Here is a 24,137-nt window from a genome sequence, read left to right as displayed (position 1 = left end):
ACTAAAACAAAATTCGTCAAAAGGGAAGGTTTGGGTTTTATTTTGGTTTGGATTTGAGGCAGGGTCTTGAACTCAGAGATAAAACCACCTGCCTCTGCTTCCCAAATGTAGGGTTATAGAAGTACCACATACCCAGACATAAAACAGACAAGATCTCACTGTGTAGCTCTGGCCGGCTGGCAACTCACTATGTAGACAAGGTTGGCTTCAAACTCATACCGAGCAAATACTGAGTGCCTGTTGCATTGAAGAATATTAGGATGAATGGGTTTCTACTTAGTGTCACTCTACTTAGTGGCCTCTAAATCCAAAGGATTCTGTATCCACTGGTTGAACTCCACTATGTACCAAAACCAATCTGGAAGGTATTTCATCTATAAGGAATGTGAACAGTCTCTGAATGACAAAATGCACCTAATTGTAGAGCATATACATTGTATTAATTATAGGTAATCCAGAGATAACTGAAATACATGTGCCTGTGAAGCACTTGAGCTTTCGTGGGTTTGGACAGTTGTAGGGATGCTGCTGGAGTGCCTCCAACAGGGATGCAGAGAAACCGCTGCATGGCACGTAGATGCTTCTGCGTGAAGGGCGTTGGTGTCAGAACATCCCTGGCAAGGACAAGAGACTGTAGAAGAGGAAACGTATGGATTTGGGACCAGAGAGGCATTCCTGTTTGTAGACATGGTGTGTCCTGGGAATATATGAAGTGAGATAAGATTGAGGAACAGGGTGCTGGACAGATGGCTCAGCAGTTAAGAACACTGGCTGCTCTTCCAGAGGACCTGGGTTCAGTTCCCAGCACACAGCTCACAACTGTCTGTAGCTACAGTTCCACAGGATCTGGTACCTTTATAGCAATGCACATAAAATAAAGTTAAATAAAGGAACAGTTATTGAGTAGAAACATCTGAGAGGGTTGGAATATGTTCTTTCTGATAATAAATAGGGGTGGGCCAGAGAGAGTACTGGATACCAAGCACTAAAGTTATCACAGAGAGAAGCCAGCTACTACTGAGTTGGTCCTGGTGACATGACCCATGTCATATGAATTTATCTTGCTGCTCAGTAGAGTAGTAAAGTAGAAATAGTACATTAGCTTTCCTCCCCTCCCAGAGGGTTGACCTTTCCTGGGTGCGCTACTGAAGAGGACTTAGCCATTTTCTTCTTGAAGTTGACTTAATAATGCCAATTTAAATTCTGCCTTGAACAGTTCTTTTGTTTTTTCCACTTTTAAAAGATATTTTTGTTTATGTATCTTATTCATAATATCAGGACATTTTCATATGTGTATAATAATGTCTACTTTATTACCCTGTAACCCCCCTATACTCCAGCCCGAGAGAGCATAAGCCAACCCACTACGCTACCTTATAATGGGTCCCATCTGCACCTGAAACCACACCCAAAGGGTGTGGCCACCACCACAAATTCACAGACAAGGCAGGATGCCACTATAGGCCTTTCTGCCTTCTGTTCCCAACTAGCTGTGTGTATTAGTCCGTGTCCCTGTCCCCCTGCGTTTCATGCAGGTTCTTACAAGAACATGTGTGAAAGTTTGTTGATGGGTATATGGTATCTTAGACAGCTTTAATAGTAGCTGTACTGCTGAAGAATGTCTCCATCCCATGTTGATCATGTAACTTTGTATAAATCTTGACAGAGTGGTGGTGCTTCATGTGTCCTCTCTATGACATGATGCTGTTGATGGATCCATTCTTGTGGGGGTGTAATCACAACTGCAGTAAGTTCACGACTGCAACAGGCATCTCATGCCCTGAGGTCCATGCCATAGTCACCCTTTCCTCTGGCTCTTCCAGGGTATCTGCCCTTTCCTGTTCCCTGAGCTTTGAGGATTGGTGTAGATGGTCCGTTTATGGCTTGGAGATTGACAGCTTCTTATCCTCAGTACTCTGGCTAGTTATGAGTCACTTAGACCACTGTAAAAAGAACCTTCGACAACATCACTAATCTGTGGGACAGTTATTTAGAAGGCAATTGGACAGGCACATCCTGACTACTTAGCGAAACAGCAGCAATGGCTTCCTGACTGTGACCTGTGGTTTTCCCAGCCACAGGCTTTTGGCTGGGTTTACAGTACAGACTTGAATTCCCCCTATGAAGCAGACATCAGATCCAATCAAAGTGCTTGGTTGCCCCCATAACAAACTTGCCGCCACTGTGCCAGGGGCCTTTTCTTCCCTCACCAGACTGCTGACAATTCTCTGCTAGAACCCTAGCAGCAGCATAGCGTCTTTGCACACCGAGGGCTAGCGAGCACGTAGGCAGCTTCTCGACAGTTCCAGCTTGATTTCTCCATGTCCTAAAACAAGAACAGTGGTAATTGACTGTTTTGCTTTGAAAGCCTCAGGAGAAGCCCCTGACCAGTAGGGAAGTAAGTAGTACATGGGTTTTTATTTTAAAAATGTATGGCTTCTAGGCAATTCATTGCTATATAACCTTCCTGTTAGCTATATAAAAATTCCATCTTGTTGCTTGGGTTTCTAATTTAAAATGGGCAATCTTCACTTTTGTACTGGCTATTCTGACATCTCTTTTGGCATTAGATCATGTATTTCCTGTTAAGATTCGATGTTAGAATTTTTTAGATGCAAACATGTAACCATTGCTTCCCTTTTTTTAACCTATGATAAGGTTGATTTTAGAATTATTTTTATATTTATGTGTCTGTATGAATACCACCTGGTGCAGATGCTTGCAGAGGCCAGAAGAGGGTATTAGATGCCTTGGAATGGAGTTATAGGCAGCTGTGAGCTAGCTCCCCAGTGTGGGTGCAAGGAACCGAATTTGGAAAAACAGCAAAGGCTTTAAATACTGAGCCATGTCCCCCACCAGTTCCCTTTTCCTTTGAACGGAAATTCCGTTTTAAAAAGTGTTAGGTCAAGCTGGGTATGGTGGCACACATCTTTAGTCCCAGCACTTGGTGGGCCAACCTTACCTGCAAAGCAAGTTCCAGGAAAACCAGGGTTACACAGAGAGAAACCCTGACTCAGTAGCGGGGTAGGGGTGGGGATGGAGTGTTTCTGTCTTAGTTCCCTTTGGATAGCATGTCCACACCACTTAAGATTTGTTTATTATCTCTGGTGTTGGTGAAAGCCTGGTTGTTGACAGGCGCTTTAGAGTCTGTGATATAGCACCATAACTAGTTGCCAAATCTGTGAGTGCTTGCCATAACTATTGGAGTATTGTAGATTCTACTTTCACTGTGATGAGATTATATAAAATGTAGTATCAACATCCAAATCCTTTACACACTTTGACATTTCCTAAAAGAAGTGGTTTGGCGGGGGTGAGATGGGGGGGGGATTGGGGTGGGGGTGTTGCTGGAGAAATAGCTCAGAGGCTAAGAGCATTGGCTGCTCTTGCAGAGGTCCTGAGTTCAATTGCCAACAACCACATGGTGGCTCAGAACCATCTGTAATGAGATCTGGTGCCCTCTTCTGGCCTGTAGGCAAACAGGTAGGCAGAACACTGCACACATAACGGATGGGTGGGTAGATAGATTGATAGATAGACAGACAGACAGAAAGAATGAATCTTAAAAAGAAAATCGAAGTGGTAATGGGGGCTGGAGAGATGGCTCAGTGGTTAAGAGTACTTGCTGTTCTGCCAGAATACTAGAGTATCCCTGTTGGACAGCTCACAATCCTCTGTAATTGCAGCTTCCGGGCATCCCAACAACCTCAATCTAGGCATCTGTGAAGAGTCATACACATAAATAAAGTAATAAATCCTTTTTTTTTTTTTTTTTAAAAGCTGGGTGGTGGTGGAGGTACACTCCTTTAATCCTAGCACTTTAGAGGAGGAGGCAGGCAGATTTCTGTGAGTTCAAGGCCAGCCTCGTCTACAGAGCAAGTTCCAGTTCAGCCAGGGCTGCACAAAGAAATCCTGTCTCAAAAAAAAAAAAAAAAAAAGAATCTTTTACAAAAGAATGGTGCTTGTTTATGGTGGCCAGTTTAATTTATTATGTGAACAATAGCACACAGTTATTTAGCTGGGCATGATAGGACACACCTGTAACCCCAGCATATCAGAGACTAGGGTAAGAGGGTTGTTTGTAAGTTTGAGGCTAGCCTGGTCCCTATACTGAGACCTTATTTCAAAATAGAAAGATGGGAGTGATGACTTGGCTTAAGCTCATTAAACTGAAATTAAGTTCTTGTTGTTTTGTTTCTTAAGGGTGCTAGAGATTTGAACTCAGTACCTAGTGCATGCCAAAACACTTTTAACACTGAGGTGTATATCCCAGCCTTTGGATTTTTTTGTTTTCTTGAGACAGGATCTCATTGTGTAGCTATGGCTGTTCTGGAACTTTGTAGACCAGGCTGGCCTGTAATTTGCACTATCCCCTGCTCCCCCTGTTGTAGGTTCTAGATGCTAATACACACCTCCATTGCCAGTGGCCAAAACTACCATTATTGTCTGCTTACAGTGTGCCAGTTACTGTTGGGATGTTTTGCTTATACTACTCATTTCATGTTCCTGACTGATATCCCTCTAAAGTGTGGATGACATTACTTAATCTAGTCTTGGGAATAAGGAAATAAGAAGGCAAAGAAATTAAATAACTTGTTAAAGCTCACTGTGTTAGTCTGACTTGAGTCCAAGCTTTTAACTGGTTTTAAGATTGTTAGAGCCAGATATGGTATTGTACTCCTTCAGAATCCCAACATTAGGAGGCATTGGCAGGCAGATCTCTGAGTTTGAGGCCAGCCTGGTTTATATAGCAAGTTTTGGGCTAGCCAGAGTTACACAATGTGAGACTTGTCTTCAAAAAAGAAAGGGAGAAGATTAGAGCCTTGAACTTTTTTACTGTCTTCCTGCCACTATGAGAATCCTTCCGGATTTCTCAGTATAACTAACTAGATGAATGAACAGGACACTGAAAGATAAATAATGGACATGGAAGGAGGTTAAAAATGAAACAATAGGCAAGTAGGCTAAAGGTTTTGATAACTTACTAGTTTGATAGAAGAGTTGTGCTGTTGAAGGGCAAGCCTTTTCTTTAGTTATAAATGAGCTTTTCTTACCTGTCTAGCCCTCAGATCCCAAAGTATGAGAGAAAAATAGAAATAGAAAAAAGCACCTCTTGATGAGTTTAGTAGATCTCCTGAAACTCATGTAGGATCAGTTCAAAAGTTTCCCTAACACAGGACTTTGAGAGTGACCTCCTTTCTTGGTGACCTTCCTCACCTGAAAAGAGCCCAGAGTCCATCTCTCCTGAGTAGGGAAGGCCCACTCTGAAGAGACTTCTGCCTAGGTGCAGGTCCCCCAGGCTGAAGTGAGTGCCAGTACACAGTTTTTCTTTTGGTATGGGGAATTGAACCTGGGACTTAATACTTAAATAAGCAGAGGCTCCATTACCAAGCTATGTTCTCAGCTCCTAAATATAGTTTAAATACCTACTTTAAAAAGCAGAGTGCTTGGTTTGGAATCATCTGTGTAGGCATATGTATCCTAACATCAAAGTGACTGTTTTCACTTACTGTTTTTCATAGGAATTGCAAACCTCAACCACTTTTACCTTAGCCATTTCCCCCCTTGTCTTGTAACCTTAGTCATTTTTCTGACCTTGCATTTCATCAAGATAAATGTGGCAGAATCTCCAAACATGGCATTGGCCTCAGGATATTTCTTCACCAACGGATTTGGTTATTAATACGTCTGTTAGCAAGTCAAATGTTAAAGACATGCCAGGTGGTTCACGCCTTTTAAACTTAGCACTTGGGAGGTAGAGGCTGGCAGATCTCTGAGTTCCAGTCTAGCATGGTCTACAAGAGCTACTTCCAGGACATGCTTCAAAGCAATACAGAGAAACCCTGTCTCAAGGAAGAAACAAAAAACAAAAAAATGTTGAAGGAGTAGAACACTTGTTAGTGTACATGGCGTCCTGAATTTGACGCTAGTGCTCCCATCCCTGGTCTCTGTCTCTAGGACTTTCACTTACCATGTTTCCATAAAAGCTGTTTTCAAAATACGTTCTCCTAAAATATCTTCATAATAGTTTCTGGTCAAATGGAAACAAGGATCGGGGAAAAATCTCTTGTTGCAGTCATACTCCTTAGTGTGGTGACAGCATTGCAAAAGGAAGGAAGCTGCCGGGCAGGACAGACCGCTCAGGCCTTAGAACCTTCCTTCTCCCAATTCCTGGTTTGCTCTTTCCCAGTCTTCTCTCTTCCAAACCCAGAGGCTCCATTCTTGGCATCGTTGTTCAGAAACTCTGCACACAGCTTGTCCCAAGAACAAATGTAAAGGAAATAATCTTCCTTTTTAGTGATTGGCTTTGGTTTTTTTTTTTTTTTTTTTTTTTTTTTTTAACAATTTAAGCAGAGCATGGTAGCATATTCCTATAATATATGTACGTTAGAAGCAGGAGGATCATTGCAAGTTTGAGGCCAGCACTGCAAAAAGTTCCAGGCCAGCCAACATAGACCATGTCTGAAGAACACACATTCGTGTTCACATACTCCTCACTCTTCAAAAGCCTGACCTGTCCTTCCAGTATCTAGTAGTCTACCCAGGGAGGGATCCAGAAGGAGTCGGAAATGGGGACTAGGATGAATATGATCAAAGTACACGATATACGTGTATGAATTCTCAAAAAATAATTTTTGAAAGAAATAATATTTTTAAATAAAAGCCTGCAATAGGAAGAGGTCTCTGTGGTTTCCCAGGTAGTGTTGGTCTGTTAGTACCTGGTCCTTGAAGGCAAAGTCACTTTGAAATTGTTGGTGGGTTTTGTGCTCTCTGTGGTAGTGTAGCACACTAGTAGTTATCATGTTCTCGAATGTTCTTCTTAGTGGTGCTGCCTTACAAAGTCACTTTCCTTTAAGGACTTCACTGGACATTCCCTTTTTTAAGTCCCTTTTTTAAGTCCTCTGTTCTTGGAGCTCTAGACACTTAACAAATCCTAGATTTTTGGCACCCATAGAACCATAAGAATGAGAGTTTTAGAGATGAAATGGTCCAGCTGCTTATCTTCACAGATGAAAAACAGACCCATGTTTGGAGGTGAGGTGAATGGCCCAAAGCCTGTAGTTGGTAGCAGAATGAGGGCTAGAACCTGTGTTCCGTTTAGTACTTTGCCCTTTGCATGTGCTTCTGCCTGCTTTCTTAGAACTCTGATGATGATCTTTCTTTTTATTTTGTGCACATTGGTGTTTTGCCTGCTGGTATTTGGATCCCCTGGAACAGGAATTAACAGACAGGTATGAGCTGCTGTATAGGTGCTGGGAATTGAACCCAGGTCCTCTGGAAAAGTAGCCAGTGTTCTCAAATGTTAAGCCATATCTCTAACCCCCCCCCAATGCTGTTAATTCTTAGCAGCATACTGGATGCTGGGCTCTAGGCTCCAAATATTTTGTTATTAAAGTATATTTAAGAAATTTTTGTTCTTTCATTTATCTATATTCAAACCAGGACTAATTGAAAACAAGAGTAGGAACCGTGTGGGTTCTGATTGTACTCTTCAGGCTAAAGCCAAAGAAAGAGACACTTTAACCCTTCGTGGGCAGTTTTGATACAGTCAGAGCTCTTCACCAACATCATTCTTAGTCCTTTAAGGTGCCCCATACTGTCAGATTGCACAATTAATTCCCATATGTAGAATTCCCATTATTCATTCCATGTTGATTGAAATATACCATTGTTTTATCTGTCAAGTACTGAAGGTCCTGGGAGCCTATTGAGCTGTCCTTCAACAAGCCTTTGCTGTTTGCTTTTTGACAGCCTTTGTTTAACAACAAGAGTATGTTGAGACACTGGTTTCAGTGCCTTCTCACCCCCTCTTAATGAAAGCTAGTGTCCGTTCTCTGCCCCCACATCTAGACTTTTGTTTCATCCCCCAACCCTCACCCCGCACTTCAGCTCATATCTTGGCTGATCTTCAGAGGCAAATTTCTGATGCTTTCACTATCATGGGTGCCCTCATAGGTACCAAATGCTACCAAGTGCTGTTCATACTCACTCGCTTTCCTGGCCCTAACTGAAAATTACAACCTCTGCCCCTTGCCTTCCTATTTTTTCCTTTCATAATACTAGCCACCTTCTCATCCAACATGTGCTTATTGCACAGAGCTCCCCAAACAAGTCCTGTCTAGTCAAAGTGGGGAGCTTTTGCATCACCTGGGTTCGCTGCAGGCTTTAGCAGAGGCAGGATGTTAAGTACCAAGAGCATCTTGGGTTATTAATAGTAGCTTACCAACTGCTGTAGTTCATACATGAGAGCTGTTCTTAGTTAATACACAGTGATTCAGCCTTGTTTCCTGTTCATTGGAAAGTCTGAAGGTTGTGGGTAGTGGGTAGATCAGTTGTCAAATTCTCAACCTCACATGTGTTTTAGTCCCAGCACATAGGAGGCAGGGGGAAGCATGCAAATGCAAGGCCAAGCTCAATAATAGCATATTAGTTTTTATTTAAACTTTTTTAAAAGATTCCATTTGTTACATATAGTGTTCTACCTGCATGTTTGCCTGCACACCAGAAGAGGGCACCATCTTATTTTACATGATTGTAATTGGGAATTGAACTCATGACCTCTTCAGTGGTCTTAACCTTTGAGCCATCTCTCCAGCCCCCAAGATAATAGTATATTCTTAAAGGTAACAGACCTTGAGAACCATGTACCTCACAAGCTGAGAGGGTTTGCAGTTTTCTTTTTCTTTTTTGTAATGGATTTTGTTTTATTTTAAACAAGAGGAAATTAAGATAATGAGATCTCAGAATAGTTTTTTTAATTGACCATTTTTCTTTAGAAGATTCAGCACTAGTTAACACACGTATAATTAAATCTACTCTAAAACTTGATATTGAGCTGTGTAGTGGTGGTGCACACCTTTAATCCCAGCACTCAGGAGGCAGAGGCAGGCCAATCCTGTGAGTTTGAGGGCAGCCTGGTCTACTAAGTGAATTCTAGGACAGCCAGGACTGTTACACAGAGAAACCCTGTCTGGGGTGGGGTGGGGTGGGTCACTGGGTATTGTTTCTGTTTATTTAAATGGTTTTTAAATATTTGTTTATACTAAATGTGATAGAAACACTGGAGCTGACGCTTAGACACTTGTGGGCCTTTAACACTGCTGTGTCCTTGTTTGCTTCTGAGCATGGGTTGTGAGGGGCTGTGGTGGGGAAGGATAGGATTTTGAAAATACTGCTATAAAAGTGTTTTCAACTGAGAATTCTGCACTGTAACCTTTGAATATGTTTGCTTCCAGCTTATCTGTGTGCACACTTGCTATTAAAAAAAAAAAAAGGCAAAAAATACCCAAGCACTTTGTCTCTCAAAGATATTATTTTGTATGCAGAAATGTTTACCTGGGTGTATGTTTGTGCATTGCGTGCGTGCGTGCGTGTGTGCGTGCGTGTGCATGCATTGCCAGAAGAGATCAAATTCCCTGGAACTGGAGTTATAGATAGTTGGTAGCTGTCACATGGGTGCTGGGAATTGAACCTAGGTCCTCTGGAAGAGCAACCCGTGCTCTAATCACTGAGCCATCTCTCCATCCCTGACTTTGTCTCTTTTTATTTACTTATTTATGTATGTGCCATGTATGGCCAGAGGATGCCAGGTCTCCTGGAGCGGGTTACAGGTAATTGTGAGCTAGCTGCCATGTGGATGCTGGGAACTGAACTCACGTCTTTAGCAATAGCAGCATCTGCTCTTACCTGCCTAGCCATGTCTCCAGCCACCTTTGTCTCTTAATCTCTCGGCTTTTAGAGACAGGATCTGACTGTTACCTAAGCCAGTCTGAGACTTAAAACCCTGCTTCTGCCTCTTGGTGACAGGCGTGGAGCACTACCCCAAGCAGGTCAAGTAATCAGACACCATCCTCTCCCCAGTCTGTTTCGATGTCCACAGCAGCTCTGTAGCCTAGTTAAAATACCTTTGCAATCTATGTGGTTCAATAGGATTTTCCCCTAAAGCATGGAGTGCAGTATTACTTTACTATCATTTAATTTAAATAGTACTATATTATCAACTCATCAGTCTGTTATGTGGTTTTGACTTATTTAAAGAGTATTTTTAATTCATTCTTTGGCAAATTTACTTGTATACATTGTATCTTGATCATAGCCAGTCCCCACACTCCTTCCTTCTGCTCTTCCCCAAAATTCCCAGTATGCCCTCCCTCTGTATGATCTCTCATACCCAGAAGTCAGCGCATTTACCACAGCACTCCTTGCCCGCCTCTATCTCTCAACATTCTTTCTGCCTCCTCTTCCTCCATGTTTCTGAACCTTGGTGTGAGTCCTTGGGGTTTGATGTGTCTGTCATCCCATTTAGGACTAAGTGTTCGAGCAATCAGCATTTGCATTAACTACTGTCCATTGGAGAAAGTTCCCTTGAGAAGGCTGAGAGCATCACTAATCTGGGTATAAAGAAATATTTAGAAGGCAGCTTGAAGCTTAACTTTAGACCTGTCCAAGTGGGCACATTGATGTAGTTCACTCTGCTTTGCTGTGTAGAACCCCAAGTCCATGGGTACTCTGTACTTGCTTTAGTCCCGGCTGTAGGGCTTTTGAGGGTTTTTAGTTCTTTTTTTTGTTTGTTTGTTTCTTTTTCCCTCTGAGACAGGGTTTCTCTGTATAGCTCTGACTGTCCTGGAACTTGCTCTGTAGATCAAGCTGGCCCTGAATTGAGAGATTTGCCTTCCTCTGTCTTCTCAGTGCTGGTATTAAAGGCATGCGCCATCACCTCTGGGCTGGGTTTCTAGTTGACTTTTAAAAAATAATTTATTTTATTTCATATGCATTGGTGTTTTATTTGTATGTATGTCTGTATGAGGATGTCAAGTCCACTGGAACTGTAGTTACAAATGGTTGTGAGCTGCCATGTGGGTGCTAGGAATTGAACCCAGGTCCTCTGGAAGAGTGATAGTTCTTAACCACTGAACCATCTCTCCAGTCCCGTCCCCTCCCCCCACCTTTTAAGATGCCTTACTGTGTAGCCGTAGTTTACCTGGATCCTCCAGCCTATACCTCCCTAGTGCTGGAATTAAAGGTGTGGACCCAGAATAACTTCCAGTATTCTCAATAGCTTAACCTAATTGTGTATGTTATTAGCATTTTCCTAGGGTTACAAGGAATTTAACTCTAGGGAAATTTTTTTCCTTTCAAGATATGAGCACTTCTATTAGCTTGGGATATCTTTTAAGCATCCCTAATTTTCCTTAATGAGAAATTATTATTGATGCAGCCTTTTGCACCAAAGTTATTTATACATTAAAGAGTGGGGTTGTTATTTGGAATGGCTAGAGCAAAGTCTGAAGTGCCTATGCTTTTGTGTTCTTATCCTAACTTGAAGGATGTTGTAAGGTTTTGGGGAATCACTTAAGGCTCCTCCTGAGTTTGTGGCCTCTGTTTCCATACCCTCTCTTCTCTTTCCTTGTGTGCTCTCTGATTGTGTCCATACTTCCTATACACCGCAGTTACTTCTTGTCCCTTAGCCCGCTGCTACAGTGACCTCTGGGAGAATAGTTTGCAGTCTCATTCTTGTACCCTAACGAAATGACTGCCAAGTAGGTGCTGACAAGCATATTTGGAATCCAGTTGAAGCTGTGGGAAAGGGATGAGAGGGTAGTGTGGGGACAGTGATGGGGAGAGCCATCCTAGAGGAACTTGTTAAGTGTGGGATAGGACAACACAGTCCTAGTAGGGAAACACGGTAATAATATGGTACAATGAAGAGCTTTGAGTTTCTGCTTAGGATATTGTTGTTTGCGTTAGTAAATTTAAAATGAGTAAATTCCTCCTTGGGATTTGAGCAGCAAATTTTTAAGTTGGTACTTTTCTCTAGGAATAAACTTTTAAAAAGTGAAAATCTCTAGCAGATTCAGCTACCCCCCCCCCCAATATCCCTCTTTTGGTTTTCCGAGATAGGGTTTTTCTGTGGAACCGCCCTGGCTGACCTGAAACTTGCTCTGTAGACCAGGCTGGCCTCAAACTCGCAGAGATATGCTTGCCTCTGCCTCCCAAGTGCTGCAGATTCAGTATCTTAGAGAATGTATTTTAAGCCCTTACCATATTGCTCCATTGCCCTGATTTTAATCAGAATTGAGTATATAGATTCACAGCAACCACTTTAGGGGTCATTGCTGTTGTGACATTTTGTGGTTTGGAAGCAGTGTTCTAACTTAAGCAGCATTTTCTTATTCCACTGTGTGGCCAAAGATACCTGTAAACATGCTTCCGAAGTTCAAGTGTGGCCCTCCAGTAAAGCTCAAACAGTTAAACTGCTCTGAACTTTTTCTTAGCTTCCATTGTGGCACTAGTTTTAAAGCACTTAATATTATATGTTCTGTTTTGGCAAGTTCCTTCATGTTTCAGAAGACAGTAACTTTTAAGAATATCTTATACAAAAAGCTGCATGGTCCCAAAGTTTGTGTGCTTGGTAAAGAACTCTTGTGTTTTAGTTGGGTGAATATAATCTTACAAATAGCCAAAGATCTAAGGTTGAAAGTAACAATTTGAGTATTGCCACCATTTCCAGTCCTAAAATGGTCTCCAGTACTGACAAGTTAAAATTCACTGTTCTCTGCTAATTAACATCTCTTTTTGCAGGATTCATGAATAAAATTTTCCACCCCAACATTGATGAAGCGTAAGTAACTATTTAAAAATTTAAGTTTTAGCAGCAGCTGTTCTTGATTCATTAGAGGTCATCCCTCTCTCACTGTTGGGGAGGCGGCACTGTGTGAATGCTCCTAGGGATGTGACCATCTGAGCCACTGAGGTTCCTGTGCAATTACTGATTGTGCTGTTCACATTTCCCCCTTGTCATGACTGGGCCTTTCCATTTCTTTTGGTATCCACCTGAAATAATCCACATCTCAGTCTTCTGTGTAGACCCAACTCAAAGACTTTTGTCAGCGTATGGATTTACTGTTTCAGCCCTCAGTATATTTCTTAGTTCTTGAGAGACAAATGTGAATGATAATAATTCCATTTTAGTTGATCTTAATTATCTATTTCTTAAGACTGTTAGCCTGTCTTGTCCTTATACTGCTGGTTATTTGGACTATAGTTTTTCTTTGTCCAGCTTCAGTTTTTGCTGTCTCAACAACTGCATAGGAGATTTTTGTGAACCTTGTATGTGTAGGTTACATGTCTACATTATGTCCCTTAGTCTTTAATACCTTGTGTATCCACCTTCCTAATGACAGGATGTTCTCTTATGTAACCCACTAAAGTAGATCCAGAAATTTAGTGTGACGCAATACTTTTATCTAGTCTGTATTGCAATAATGTCAGGCTCATGCTACCTTTAGTTGTCAAGTTCCTTAAATAACTTTAATCAGGATCAGTTCCTCAACTTGTTTCTGCTATATATAAAGTTAAGGCTTTAAGAAATGTAGTTATTGTAAATCAATTAACCTTTAATTTGCATTTGTCTGCTTTTCTTAGACTCAAAATGTGCACACACTTGACTGTGTGGTGAAACCCTTGTGTTTAGTTGGGGAATCATAAGGTGTGTCTACCCTTGTTCCTTGGGTTAGTGCTCAGCACGCGCTTCAGGTGCTGCTTTCTTCATATGGTTGCTCTTGTCTCTCGTTGGTTGTCAATGAGGCATGAAAGAGCTTGTAAATATCTGTGCTGTGCTTCCCCTCGCCTTATTCCCACCTGTATCTTATAGGGTGTTTGTTACAAAGTGTTTTTGATAAAATTAGCTGCCGGAAACATGCAACTAGATTTCTAATTTTTTAAAAGTGCCGTTTTTTTTTCCATCTGTTTCAGGTCAGGAACTGTGTGTCTAGATGTAATTAATCAAACTTGGACAGCTCTCTATGGTGAGTTTGGCCATGGAATATTTTTTTGGAGATACTGAGACATTGCCTCAAAAGAATGTTGTTTGGCTTTTCTTCAGTGGTTAATATGTTGTGTTGGGGTTGGGAAAGAATCTTGAAGGGCTGAGTATGGAGTTTTGCTCAATGGAAAAAGATGGGGGGTGGGTAGGGAGATGGCTCAGTGGTTAAAAGCACATGCTACACAAACATAAAGCCTGGAGTCTGGATCTCCAGGACTCATGAAAATGCAGGTGGGCACAGGGCCTGTCTGTAATTACAGCCTCTCAAGTCAGACAGAACCCCTGTGTTAGCCGGCTAGTGAGAATAGCCATGTCTGGGACCTCTGGTTTGACTGAGAGACCCTGCCTCCATGACTAAAGTAAAAGGAACAGTGCATACTGCACACAGACACGCATGAAAATGAAAAAAGAAGCAGCTTGAATTAGAAGCTTCAGTTTAGTAATGCAAACTTAAAATAAGTTAGTGAAGGGCCGAAGAGATGGCTCAAGAATGATTGACAAGCTGCTCTTGCCTAGGACTTGAGGTCAGGTTCCTGAACCTCCTGGACCCACGTCATGTTGCTGGCAGTTGCCTGGGAGCTCTGATGCCCCTGGCCCCTCCCTCTCCCCCTGCTTCCCCCCTCACACACATACCCGTAACTCCAGCACTCAGGAAGTTGAGGCAGGAAGAACTTTGAGGGTAATCCTGACTGGACAGAGTCATTGACTGGAAAATTAAAAGCAAAAAAGAACTAATACAAATTGTAAGATTGTGAATTAAAAGTGCAGTATTATGCATGTAAACACAAATACATATTCAAATGGTTTTTATGGGTATATTGTGAAATATGCTGTGGTGGACATTCCAAAGATCTCTTCGCCATCCCTCAGTTCTGAAAGTGGAGGCTCATCCTTGCAACAGACAATAAATGACTGGGTCACCTCTTACGAACACTGTGTGGAATGTCGCAGAGGCATGAGGAATAGCAGCTTGATACCTGCTTGGGGGGGGGTGGCTGAAAATAATTAAAAGTCTATTTAAAGTGAATCAGTGACACTAAAACAAACTAAACGTTTTTATTTTTATCCACAGTCATAACTAGGTATTCCCTTCCGTTCCTACCACACGAGCTTTTCCTGCACTGTTTGTGCTGTTAGTAATCCCTGAATTCGTTTTCTAGTTCTCTCATGCGTCCCACTTTGACTTGGTATTGGTGCGTGCGCGTGCGTGTGTGCGTGTGCGTGTGTGTGTGTGTGTGTGTGTGTACACACAAGTGCATGCAAGTTTTTGCTCTGCTAGATTGGTACCTGCCTTAGGGACTGTTAGGTGTGTGTGTGTGTGATTTGTCTTTAAGTCTTGGGACTTTTTAGCACAGTGTCTCTTCACTAAAAAGGGTTACAAGAATGACTAATAAATCACAGTTGCTGGAGGCACAAGAAAAGGAGGGAAAGGTCACTTGAAGCCAAATTGTCCAAAGATGGTTTTCTTAAAAACTTGTGAGAGCTGAAAGTGGTGGCACACGCCTTTAATACCAGAGCCTGGGAGGCAGAGGCAAAAGGATCTATAAGGTTGAAGCCAGCCCAGTCAAGAGACCTTTTCTCCAAAAAAACAAAACACCTCTAAAATGAAAGACTTGTGAGAAGATAAGGAAGGGGGGGGGGTGTATGGTAGGAGTTGGAGAGAGGAATAGGAAAGGAAAAATGATGTTATTGTATTGAAATTCAAAATATAAAAATTTTTTTTGGGGGGGGGAGGCTCATGAGAGTTATCACTGTGGGTCTGTCTACACAGCCTGAAGCCACTTTTCCCAGACTAGGTTAGTAGATGAGATCGCTGCGGACAGTTAGTCACCAGCAGCATGAAGCCCTCCCTGGCTTTGATCATACCATCCAAGAAGTATTTCCTCTGTTGAATTGTCTCCTTGTCTTTACCCAGCCCATCATGTAGCATCTTGTTTTAAAGCTGTTTATTGATCTACTGGGTTGCAAACTCCTAGAGCAGGACTTAATAAATTTTGTTCATTTGCAACCCCTTTTTTATCTCACGAAAGACTGTTTTTTATTAGTATTGTTATTGTTTTGTCGTTGTGCCCCACCCCCATCCCAGGACAGAATTTCTCTGTGTAACAATCCTGGCTGGCTTGTGGCTCGCTCTGTAGACCAGGCTTCCCTGGGACTCACAGAGATCTGCCTGCCTCTGCCTCCTGACTGTTGAGATTAAAAGAGAAACTTCTACAGATTTCTTTTTTATGTTTAAAGGTATTGTGCTTGTATGTGCACGTACACCACCTGCATGCTCAGAGCCTGTGGAGGCCAGAAGAGGGTCACGTGACTTTAAGCAGCCACGTAGGCCAGGCTGGCCTCAAACTCAGTGCTGGGATAAATGGCATACACTACCACTGCCCGGCTACAAAGGCATTTATTTTAAAACAGTTTTTTAGCGTGCATATGGGTTTTACCATTTATTAAAAATATAAAAGCAAACTTTCATGCTAATGGAGATTGATGAATTAGTGTATCTTTAAAGATACTACCAAGTGTTGAGCATCTTGGATGTTTTTCAGAGTTGATTGATAATGGTCAGTACTGAAAAGGCCACCTTGATAAATATATAATACAGGATGACAGGTATGTTTAGGAACATTTCAAAAGATGTTAGAACTTTATGCAGAGGACAAATGGTAGAAATATTTTTTTGTTCTTAACCCATTATTTGTATAATAACAGAAAGCATGCACAGTAAAAACATCACAGTTGTTAAAACACACTGAAGTCTCAGTTCTGAGCTGAGGTGTCTCAGGCATCATTTATGTGTTCAGAACCAGGGCTGCTGTAAAGTTGACAGTGCAACACAGGCAAGTACTGCTAAGATCTTTGGATTCATTATATGTTTGGTTTTGAATTAATTTTGGTTGTAGCATTTTCTAGAAATGCTTAACTTTTTTTCCAAGATACTTCCTTTTGTTATTTGCTCCCTCCATTCGGGGCCAATATCCACAGTTTTAGAAGTAATAAAAGAGGGACTTGACTTGTCTTGGTAGTTTTACACAATGCTTCTAGAATAGTGCCTGCTGTAGAGTAAGTCTCAGCTTGAACTAAAAAGACAAAGTGACCAGAGTGCACACACTCCAAGAGTGATTGTGTGTGTGTGTACATGTGTGTGCACGTGCGTGTGTGTATACATATATACATGCATACATATATATACACGTGTGTGTAGTTATAATCACTTAATGTGGAAGCTATCAACACACACACACACACACACACACACACACACACACACACACACACCTACAGCACCACCAGTCGACTTTTTATGTTTCTATAGATTTATGTGCTCTGAACAATCCTTTTGTGCACTTTTGTGATGGCTCTTTTCAGTTTGCATAGTCTTAGAAGGCTCATCTCTGTTACAGCATGCATCAGATCTTGTCATGAGTGAATATTCTGTTGTTACCACATTTTATTGATGTGTTTATCAGGCACTTTCTTAGTGCTTTTGTAACTACAATTTTTTTAAAATGAGATGTATTTGATATGCGTGTGGGTGTTGGACCTATATGTATGCCTTTGCACCGTGTATGTGCAGTTCCTAAAGAGACAGAAGAAGGTGTCATATCTTCTGGAACTGGGGTTTACAGACAGTTGTGAGGTACCCTGTGGGTGCTGGGAACAGAGCCTGGTTTCTGGGGGAGAGCAGTCAGTGCTGTGCTGAGCTGGCTCAGCCTCAGTCCACAAACCCTGATGTGGCCATGTGCTTTCATTTCTCACTGCAAAGTGCGCAGCATTTTTAAATTCCTGTCAGAAGTTGACACTCTCAGAGACTAAAGCTCTATCACACCTACAGAGTGTTAGCATATGTTCTTGTAGTCTCTAAGGCACTTAGTAAGCACAGGTGCGGAGCCACATGGGTCAATTAGAACTGAAAGTACGTTCCCACAGTAAGTGTCCCACAGTACGGTGTGGCCACTGACGTTGCAGGTAAGTGCTGGAGAGCACAGACACTCACAGATTGTAGTCAGAAGTGAGACGGGTGTCAGAAGATTGTTCTGACATTTTGCTCTAAACAGAAACTGTTTCTCTAGAAAAGTCAACATGTGTCAGGTACTGGTAGATTTGGTTCAAGTGACCAGGAAGGTTTTGGGGGGAGATTTTTTTTTTTTTTTTTTTTTTTTTTTTTAAGATTTATCTGATTTTTGAGAACTGAACTTAAGATTTATCTGATTTTTGAGAACTGAACTTAACTTTCCGTTGAAGGTTGGTACATACTTGGTGAATCCTGACTCACTCCATATCCTGCAGTAATTCTTTAAGAGGGGTTCGGCTGGGCAGTGGTAGCACAAGCCTTTAATCCCATCAGTTGGGAAGCAGGATGGGGCAGGTAGAGCTCTATGAGTTTGGGGCCAGCCTGGTCTACAGAGAAGTTCCAGAAGTAATCGCATTGCCCACTATAATTAAAGCTACACGGAGAAGCCCTGTCTCAAAATAAATAAATAAATAAATAAATAAATAAATAAATAAATAAATAATAATTTAAAAAAGGAATCTTAGTACAGAGGCTCTAAAATTTTTTCCAATATAAGATTAAATAGTCAGAAGGATGTTAACATAAATATACAACTGAAGTGCAAAAGGCTTAGTCTATCCCCCCAGAACTTGTTAAATACAACACCCATTTCTGAGGACCATAGAGAGAGGCAAGGAGGAAGCTGGCTGTAAGGTTTCCTGCTGTTCAGTGTGCCAGAGCGTGTGCTGTACAATATGCACACATATGTTTAGTATTCCTTAGTATCCCCCCCTTTTTTTTTTCCCCCAAGACAGGGTTTCTCTGTATTGCTTTAGAGCCTGTCCTGGCTCTGTAGACCAGGTTGGCCTCAAACTCAGAGATCTGCCTGTCTCTGCCTCCCCAGTGCTGGGGTTAAAGGCGTGCGCCACCACGCCTGGCCACAAGTGTGTTTAGAATAGCAATTCCAGCTGAAGTTTCAAATCTGTACTTACCATAGCACTGTTCATGCTAACAGTAAATTGGTTCTTTATCCCTTTGCCAAATAAAGGCGATTGCTGGTAGCCTGTATGACTGGCACATTGCTTCTGCTCTCATCCTAGTGTCCCTGCCAAACACATGATGCTTGTTGGTTCAGAAGTTCCAAATTGGATTGATCATAATTTAATCACCAAGTAATTTTATATTACTTAATATTGCAAGAGAATTAATTATAGTTGGTAACATGGTTACTTCTGTAAAGATGGTGTCATCAGTATGGAGTTTTCTATTTAGTAGTTATCTGATATACTCTTAATGACAGAGAATAACAGATGACAAAATTGATTTGCTCTGGCTTATTATAGCACACTAGCATCTTATGTCCCTTCCTGCTCTTGCAGACATCTGGGATAAAAGCACTGGAAAACTTAAACTGTAGCCAAGGGGATCTGGATTTCATGTCAAAGACAAATGAAATTTAAGAATTGGTGGAGGATCTGGAGAGGGATGGCTCACCCGTTAAGCTCACTTGGTGCTATTCCAGAGTTTGTTGCCGTGTCCACGTCAGGCACCTCACAACCTACCTTAAAAGCCCAGCTCCAAGGGTCTGTTGGTGTTTTGTTTGTTTTTGGAGGCAAGAGAAGTGGAGGAAATGAACTTGACAAAAGCTGGAGTTGTCTGAGAAAGTGCTTCCATGAGATTAACCTGTACTTATTTTTTTGTTATTTGTTTTGAGTCAGTCTCTGTGTATCCTGACTGTCCTGGAACTCGCTCTGTAGACCAGGCTGGCCTCGAACTCAGAGATCTGCCTGTCTTAGCCTCCAGAGTGCTGGGATTAAAGGCATGCACCACCAGCATTCCCTTGATGTAGAGCCAGGCATAGTGGAATATACCTTTTTAATCCCAGCACTCGCCAGATCTGTGTGAGTTTGAGGCCAGCCTGGTCTACAGAGCTAGTTCCAGGAGAGCCAAGGCTACGAAGAGAAGCCCTGTCTTGGGGGGGGGGGGGTAAAAATAAAAAATGACTGATGTAGGAGGGCCCAATCTGCTGAGGGTGGTGCCGTCTGGATTAGTGGCCCTGGGTACCATAAGAAAGCCACTAGGTGCCAAGAAGGGTCCCTCCTGGTGTCTCCTGAGCCTTGAACTCTGGACTTCTTACCCTGACTTCCCTTCATGATGGACTGGGATTGGGATATATACACTGAAACAAGCTCTTTTCCTTCCCAAGTTGCTTTTTAGTCATGGTATTTTTCACAGCAATAGAAACCCTAACTAAGGCAGGATCTGCCTCCTCCTTCTGGCCTCTGAGGGCACCCATACTGGCAGCATTCATTCGTACAGACATACACACACATATAAATAGAATAATAAACAAATCTTTTAAAATTGATGGGGAACGCTCATTAAAAAATTTTTAAAGATTGTGTCTTCATATATGCAAACACGTATACAACATGTATCCAAAGAGGCCAGAAGAGAGGGCATCACATTTCTGGAGCTGGAGTTACAGGGACCTGACTGAACCCTGTCACTGCAAGCAGTGAGTGCTCCTAGCCATTGAGCCACACCTCAGTCCCCTGATGCCATGTGTACTTTTGAAGCTCTACTTCTGTCTTAGGTTTCTATCTCTTATAAAGGAAAGCACTTAATTGGGGCTGGCTTACAGCTAGAGGTTCAGTCTGTTATCATGGTGGGACATGGCAGCGTGAGGCAGACATGGTGCTGGAGAAATAGCCAAGTGTCCCTACATCTTGGCTTGCAGGCAGCAGGAAGCAAACTGTCTCACTGGGCATGGCTTGAGCATATGTGAGACACCAGAGCCCAACTCCACAGCAACCGACTCCAACAAGGCCATCCCTCCTAATAGTGCCACTACCTTTGGGGTCATTTTCCTTCAAACCACCATTCCTTCTATTTCTTAGTTTGTAAATTTTCTTCAAAAAAAATTTTTTTTTTGCACTCATCTGTGTACACTCCTGGGCCTGAGACTCCTTAACTGCGGTACAGCTTTAGTCTTGGGCAAATTTGACCCATGCACCCTTCATTGTACTGATCTTTTGGGAGAGTAAATTATGAATCAAATTGTGGACAAGTGAGGTGAAAGACGACTTTCTTATAGAATTGGGTAATTTACAGTTCTTACCCTTAGGATTGCTAGCCCATAAAAAAAGGTTTCATGAAAGCTAAAAGTCAACATATTGGCTATTATTTCCCCTAGAGTCATCTGGACATTAGTAATAGATAAGTAGGATTGGCTATGGCAGAAGGAATGTCAGGAACTTGGAAGCTAGGCAAGGGAGCCAAAGTTAATTTTATCGGACATTGGGGGGTTGCTGTTGGGGATTGGAGAACTAATTTCTAAATAGTTACCTCCTTTTCAGACACTTTTCAGATTTTATATTTTGGCTAAAGCTACTTATGCCTCTTATGCTCTGTTGGGGTATATAGCTTAGCAGTAGTACCCTCTGCTGTCTATGCAGAAGACCCTGGATTTGATGTCCTGCACTAAAAAGAAGGAAAGCCTTCCCATGGGCTGTGCTGATAGACCAAATTTGTAATCCTAACAGTTGGACAGCCAGGCCAGAAAGATCGAAAGTTCCAGGCGAGTCTACTTTACATAGCAAAGCACTGCCTGAGAAAAACTAATAATGCCTTGTCACTCCACACTCCAGTGTGCTCTTTCTAGATTCATTTCTGTTTTAGGTGGTTTTGAGATATGGGCTTTACCATGAAGCCTAGGCTGGCCTCTCCCAAGTGCTAGGTGGCACACATGCCACCATGCCCAACTGTTGTTAGATGGTTTAGTGTAGCTACCCTGACAGGACTGTGAGATTTTTGTGGGCTTGTATCATCTATTTATTTTTGGTTTTTCAAGACAGGGTTTCTCTGTATAACAACTCTGGCTGTCCTGGAAGTCACTTTATAGACCAGGCTGGCCTTGAACTCACAAAGAAGGTATACACCACCACGCCCTCCCTCCTTTGTGTGTGTATTTTTGTGACTGTTGGGGCACACAAACTCAGTACAGCATCCATATACATGTAGACTCCTAACTTTGTACCTGGATATCATTCCAAATCTTCCTGTCAGGACATGTGAGGACCAGTGCCTGCTGTACACAAAGATTATGTTGAGGTTTGAACTTGCTGTCTTTGCCAGGGTTTAGCTAGCTAGCTCCATGACCAGCCTTCTTCATGGACTTGGGACTCTGCAGGAGTCATATTTCTGTGTGTGCCTCAGAAAGTAGTTATTTCAGGAAAATGGGAAGAGTTGTTCTTGGGATGAAGAATTTAGTGGAGCAGAGATGTCACATCTGGGGTTAGCATGTAGCGACCAGGCTTTGAGGACTGGATGATGAGCACTCACAAAGATGAATTAGTTTCTTACACATGGATTCTTAGCTTGTAATTGCATGAAGTCCTTACCCTTTTTGCTTTTGGGGTTTTTTTTGTTTGTTTGTTTGTTTGTTTGTTTTGTTTTTGTTTTTTTGGGGGGGATTAGGGAGGTTATGGTGTTTTGTTTTTCAGAACAGGATTCCTCAGGCTGTTCTGGCTGGCCTTGAACTCACAGGGATCCGCCTGTCTCTGCCTCTGCCTCTTGAGTGCTGGAATTAAAAGCATATGCCACCACCACCTAGCTTTTTTGTTTTTATTTTAGTCAGTGTTTCTGTGTAGCTTTGGAACTTGCTCTGTACACCAGGCTGGTCTCAAATGCAGAGATCCACCTGCCTCTCCCTCCCAAGCACTAAGACTATCAGGCCTGATATCATCATCATCATCATCTTACATTAACAACAGCTAAATTATTGCCTAGTTGTTAAAAGTTTTAGTAACAAACTTTAGTGTAACTGTAAGTATATCCCACTGGCTGATTACAGTTAACTGCCTTCATTCAGGAAGGTTGATAACTGATCCTAGTGTAAAATAAGCAAGGTTGTGTAGGTTTGACTCCAGTGACCTAAAAGTCACCCCAGTAAGGTGTGTAGTGTTTTGAGACTGACCAGCAATGAGCAGTGTCTTTGAGAGCTGCTCATCTGAGATATATAGGAGTATGCATTTTCTTTAAATCACTGTTTTTATATATATTGGAAAAGGAACTGCAGTTAAGCAATTAATGGAAAAGAATTTTATATGCGGGTTTAGATGGCTTCATTTTATATGGATAAATGTTTTGCCTACCTGTATATATTTACACCACCTGCTTGACTTTTGCCCTCTGAAGCCAGAAGAGGATATCAGATCCCCAGGAACTGAAGGTCCAGACAGTTGTGAGCCACCATGTGGGTGCTGGGAATCAAACCAGGTCCTTAAGAACAACAACCAGTGCTCTTAACCACTGAGTTGTCCCGCTAGCTCCTGTTTTATCTTGAGACAAAGGCTCACTGTGCAGCCTTGGCTGGACACTTTATAAATCAGTATGAACTCAGACTCAAAAACATCCACCTGCCTCTGCGTTCCAAGTACTGAGCTTAAAGGGATGAATACTTTCCAGCCTAGAACTCTTTTTAAATGGTCCATGTACTGGGGATGTTTCTCAGTGGGTAAGCACTTAACTATCCTGTGCAAAGCAAGTATCACAGTAAATAAATAATATGTATACGTTCATGTAGTTGGTCCTTATGCTCGGATTGGTTACCTGGCACTTAGCAGAGCATGATAAGTCTTCCACAGGTTTTAAGGTACTACATCTTTGCTGCTTTTCTTTCCCACAAGACCAAAACTACCTGTTTTAAGGTTAAAAAATACTGAAAAGCCAAAATACTAAGTGAAATTCACTAAACACATCATAAATGTTAAAAGTTCTTCAAGTGTGTGACCAATTCTTAATTCTTGATAATTTTTCTATTTAGGTTTTATCTCCTTAGACATTCCATCAGAGATTTCACAACAAATATGAGCACATGTGTAACTCGTGAGAGCACATCCTCTTCCTTTTCATCTGCATAGACTTAAGTCTGTCTCTCCCCTCTCCTTTCCTCCCTCCTTCCCTCTCTCTCTCTCTCTCCCTCCCTCACTCTCTCTCTCCCTCCCACAGCTCTCCCATAGCTATGTCTCTGGTTTTGTTCATTGTTTTGAGGCAGGATCTCACTGTGTAACACAAACTGGCCTTGAGCCTGAAGTCCCCCTGCCTCTTCCTCCCGAGTTTACAGGCTTGTGCCACCAAACCCAGCTAATTACAATGCATTCTTGAATTCATTTTTTAGCAGTTAAGCTGTGAGCCCTGAACCAGTCCAGATAGGATGCATTTCCATGTGCAGTGTCTGTGTGTCACAAGCGGTCTGTGGTGTGCTGTGCTGCTCCAGGTAGCTCTTAAATGCTCTGGGCCAGCAGAGATTCCAGGACTCCC

General features: G+C 42.1%; 1 protein-coding gene across 2 annotated transcripts in view; it reads left to right on the top strand.

Annotated features, from left to right (window-relative positions):
• Positions 1–24,137, top strand: part of Ube2h (ubiquitin conjugating enzyme E2 H) — a 91,312-nt gene that overhangs the window by 50,569 nt on the left and 16,606 nt on the right. Inside the window, exons 4-5 of one of the 2 annotated variants that reach the window (XM_051175845.1) lie at positions 12,583–12,622; positions 13,756–13,808. The exons of the other annotated variant lie outside the window; for it this stretch is intronic. Of the exons in view, the coding sequence (XP_051031802.1) occupies positions 12,583–12,622; positions 13,756–13,808 (93 nt within the window). The remainder of the gene's footprint in view (positions 1–12,582; positions 12,623–13,755; positions 13,809–24,137) is intronic. 2 annotated transcript variants of the gene reach the window in all.

Source organism: Phodopus roborovskii, unplaced genomic scaffold, assembly GCF_943737965.1.
Source record: "Phodopus roborovskii unplaced genomic scaffold, PHOROB, whole genome shotgun sequence".
NCBI lineage: Eukaryota > Metazoa > Chordata > Mammalia > Rodentia > Cricetidae > Phodopus > Phodopus roborovskii.
Note: the sequence above shows the minus strand (reverse complement) of the source record. Positions and strands in the feature narration are given on the sequence as shown.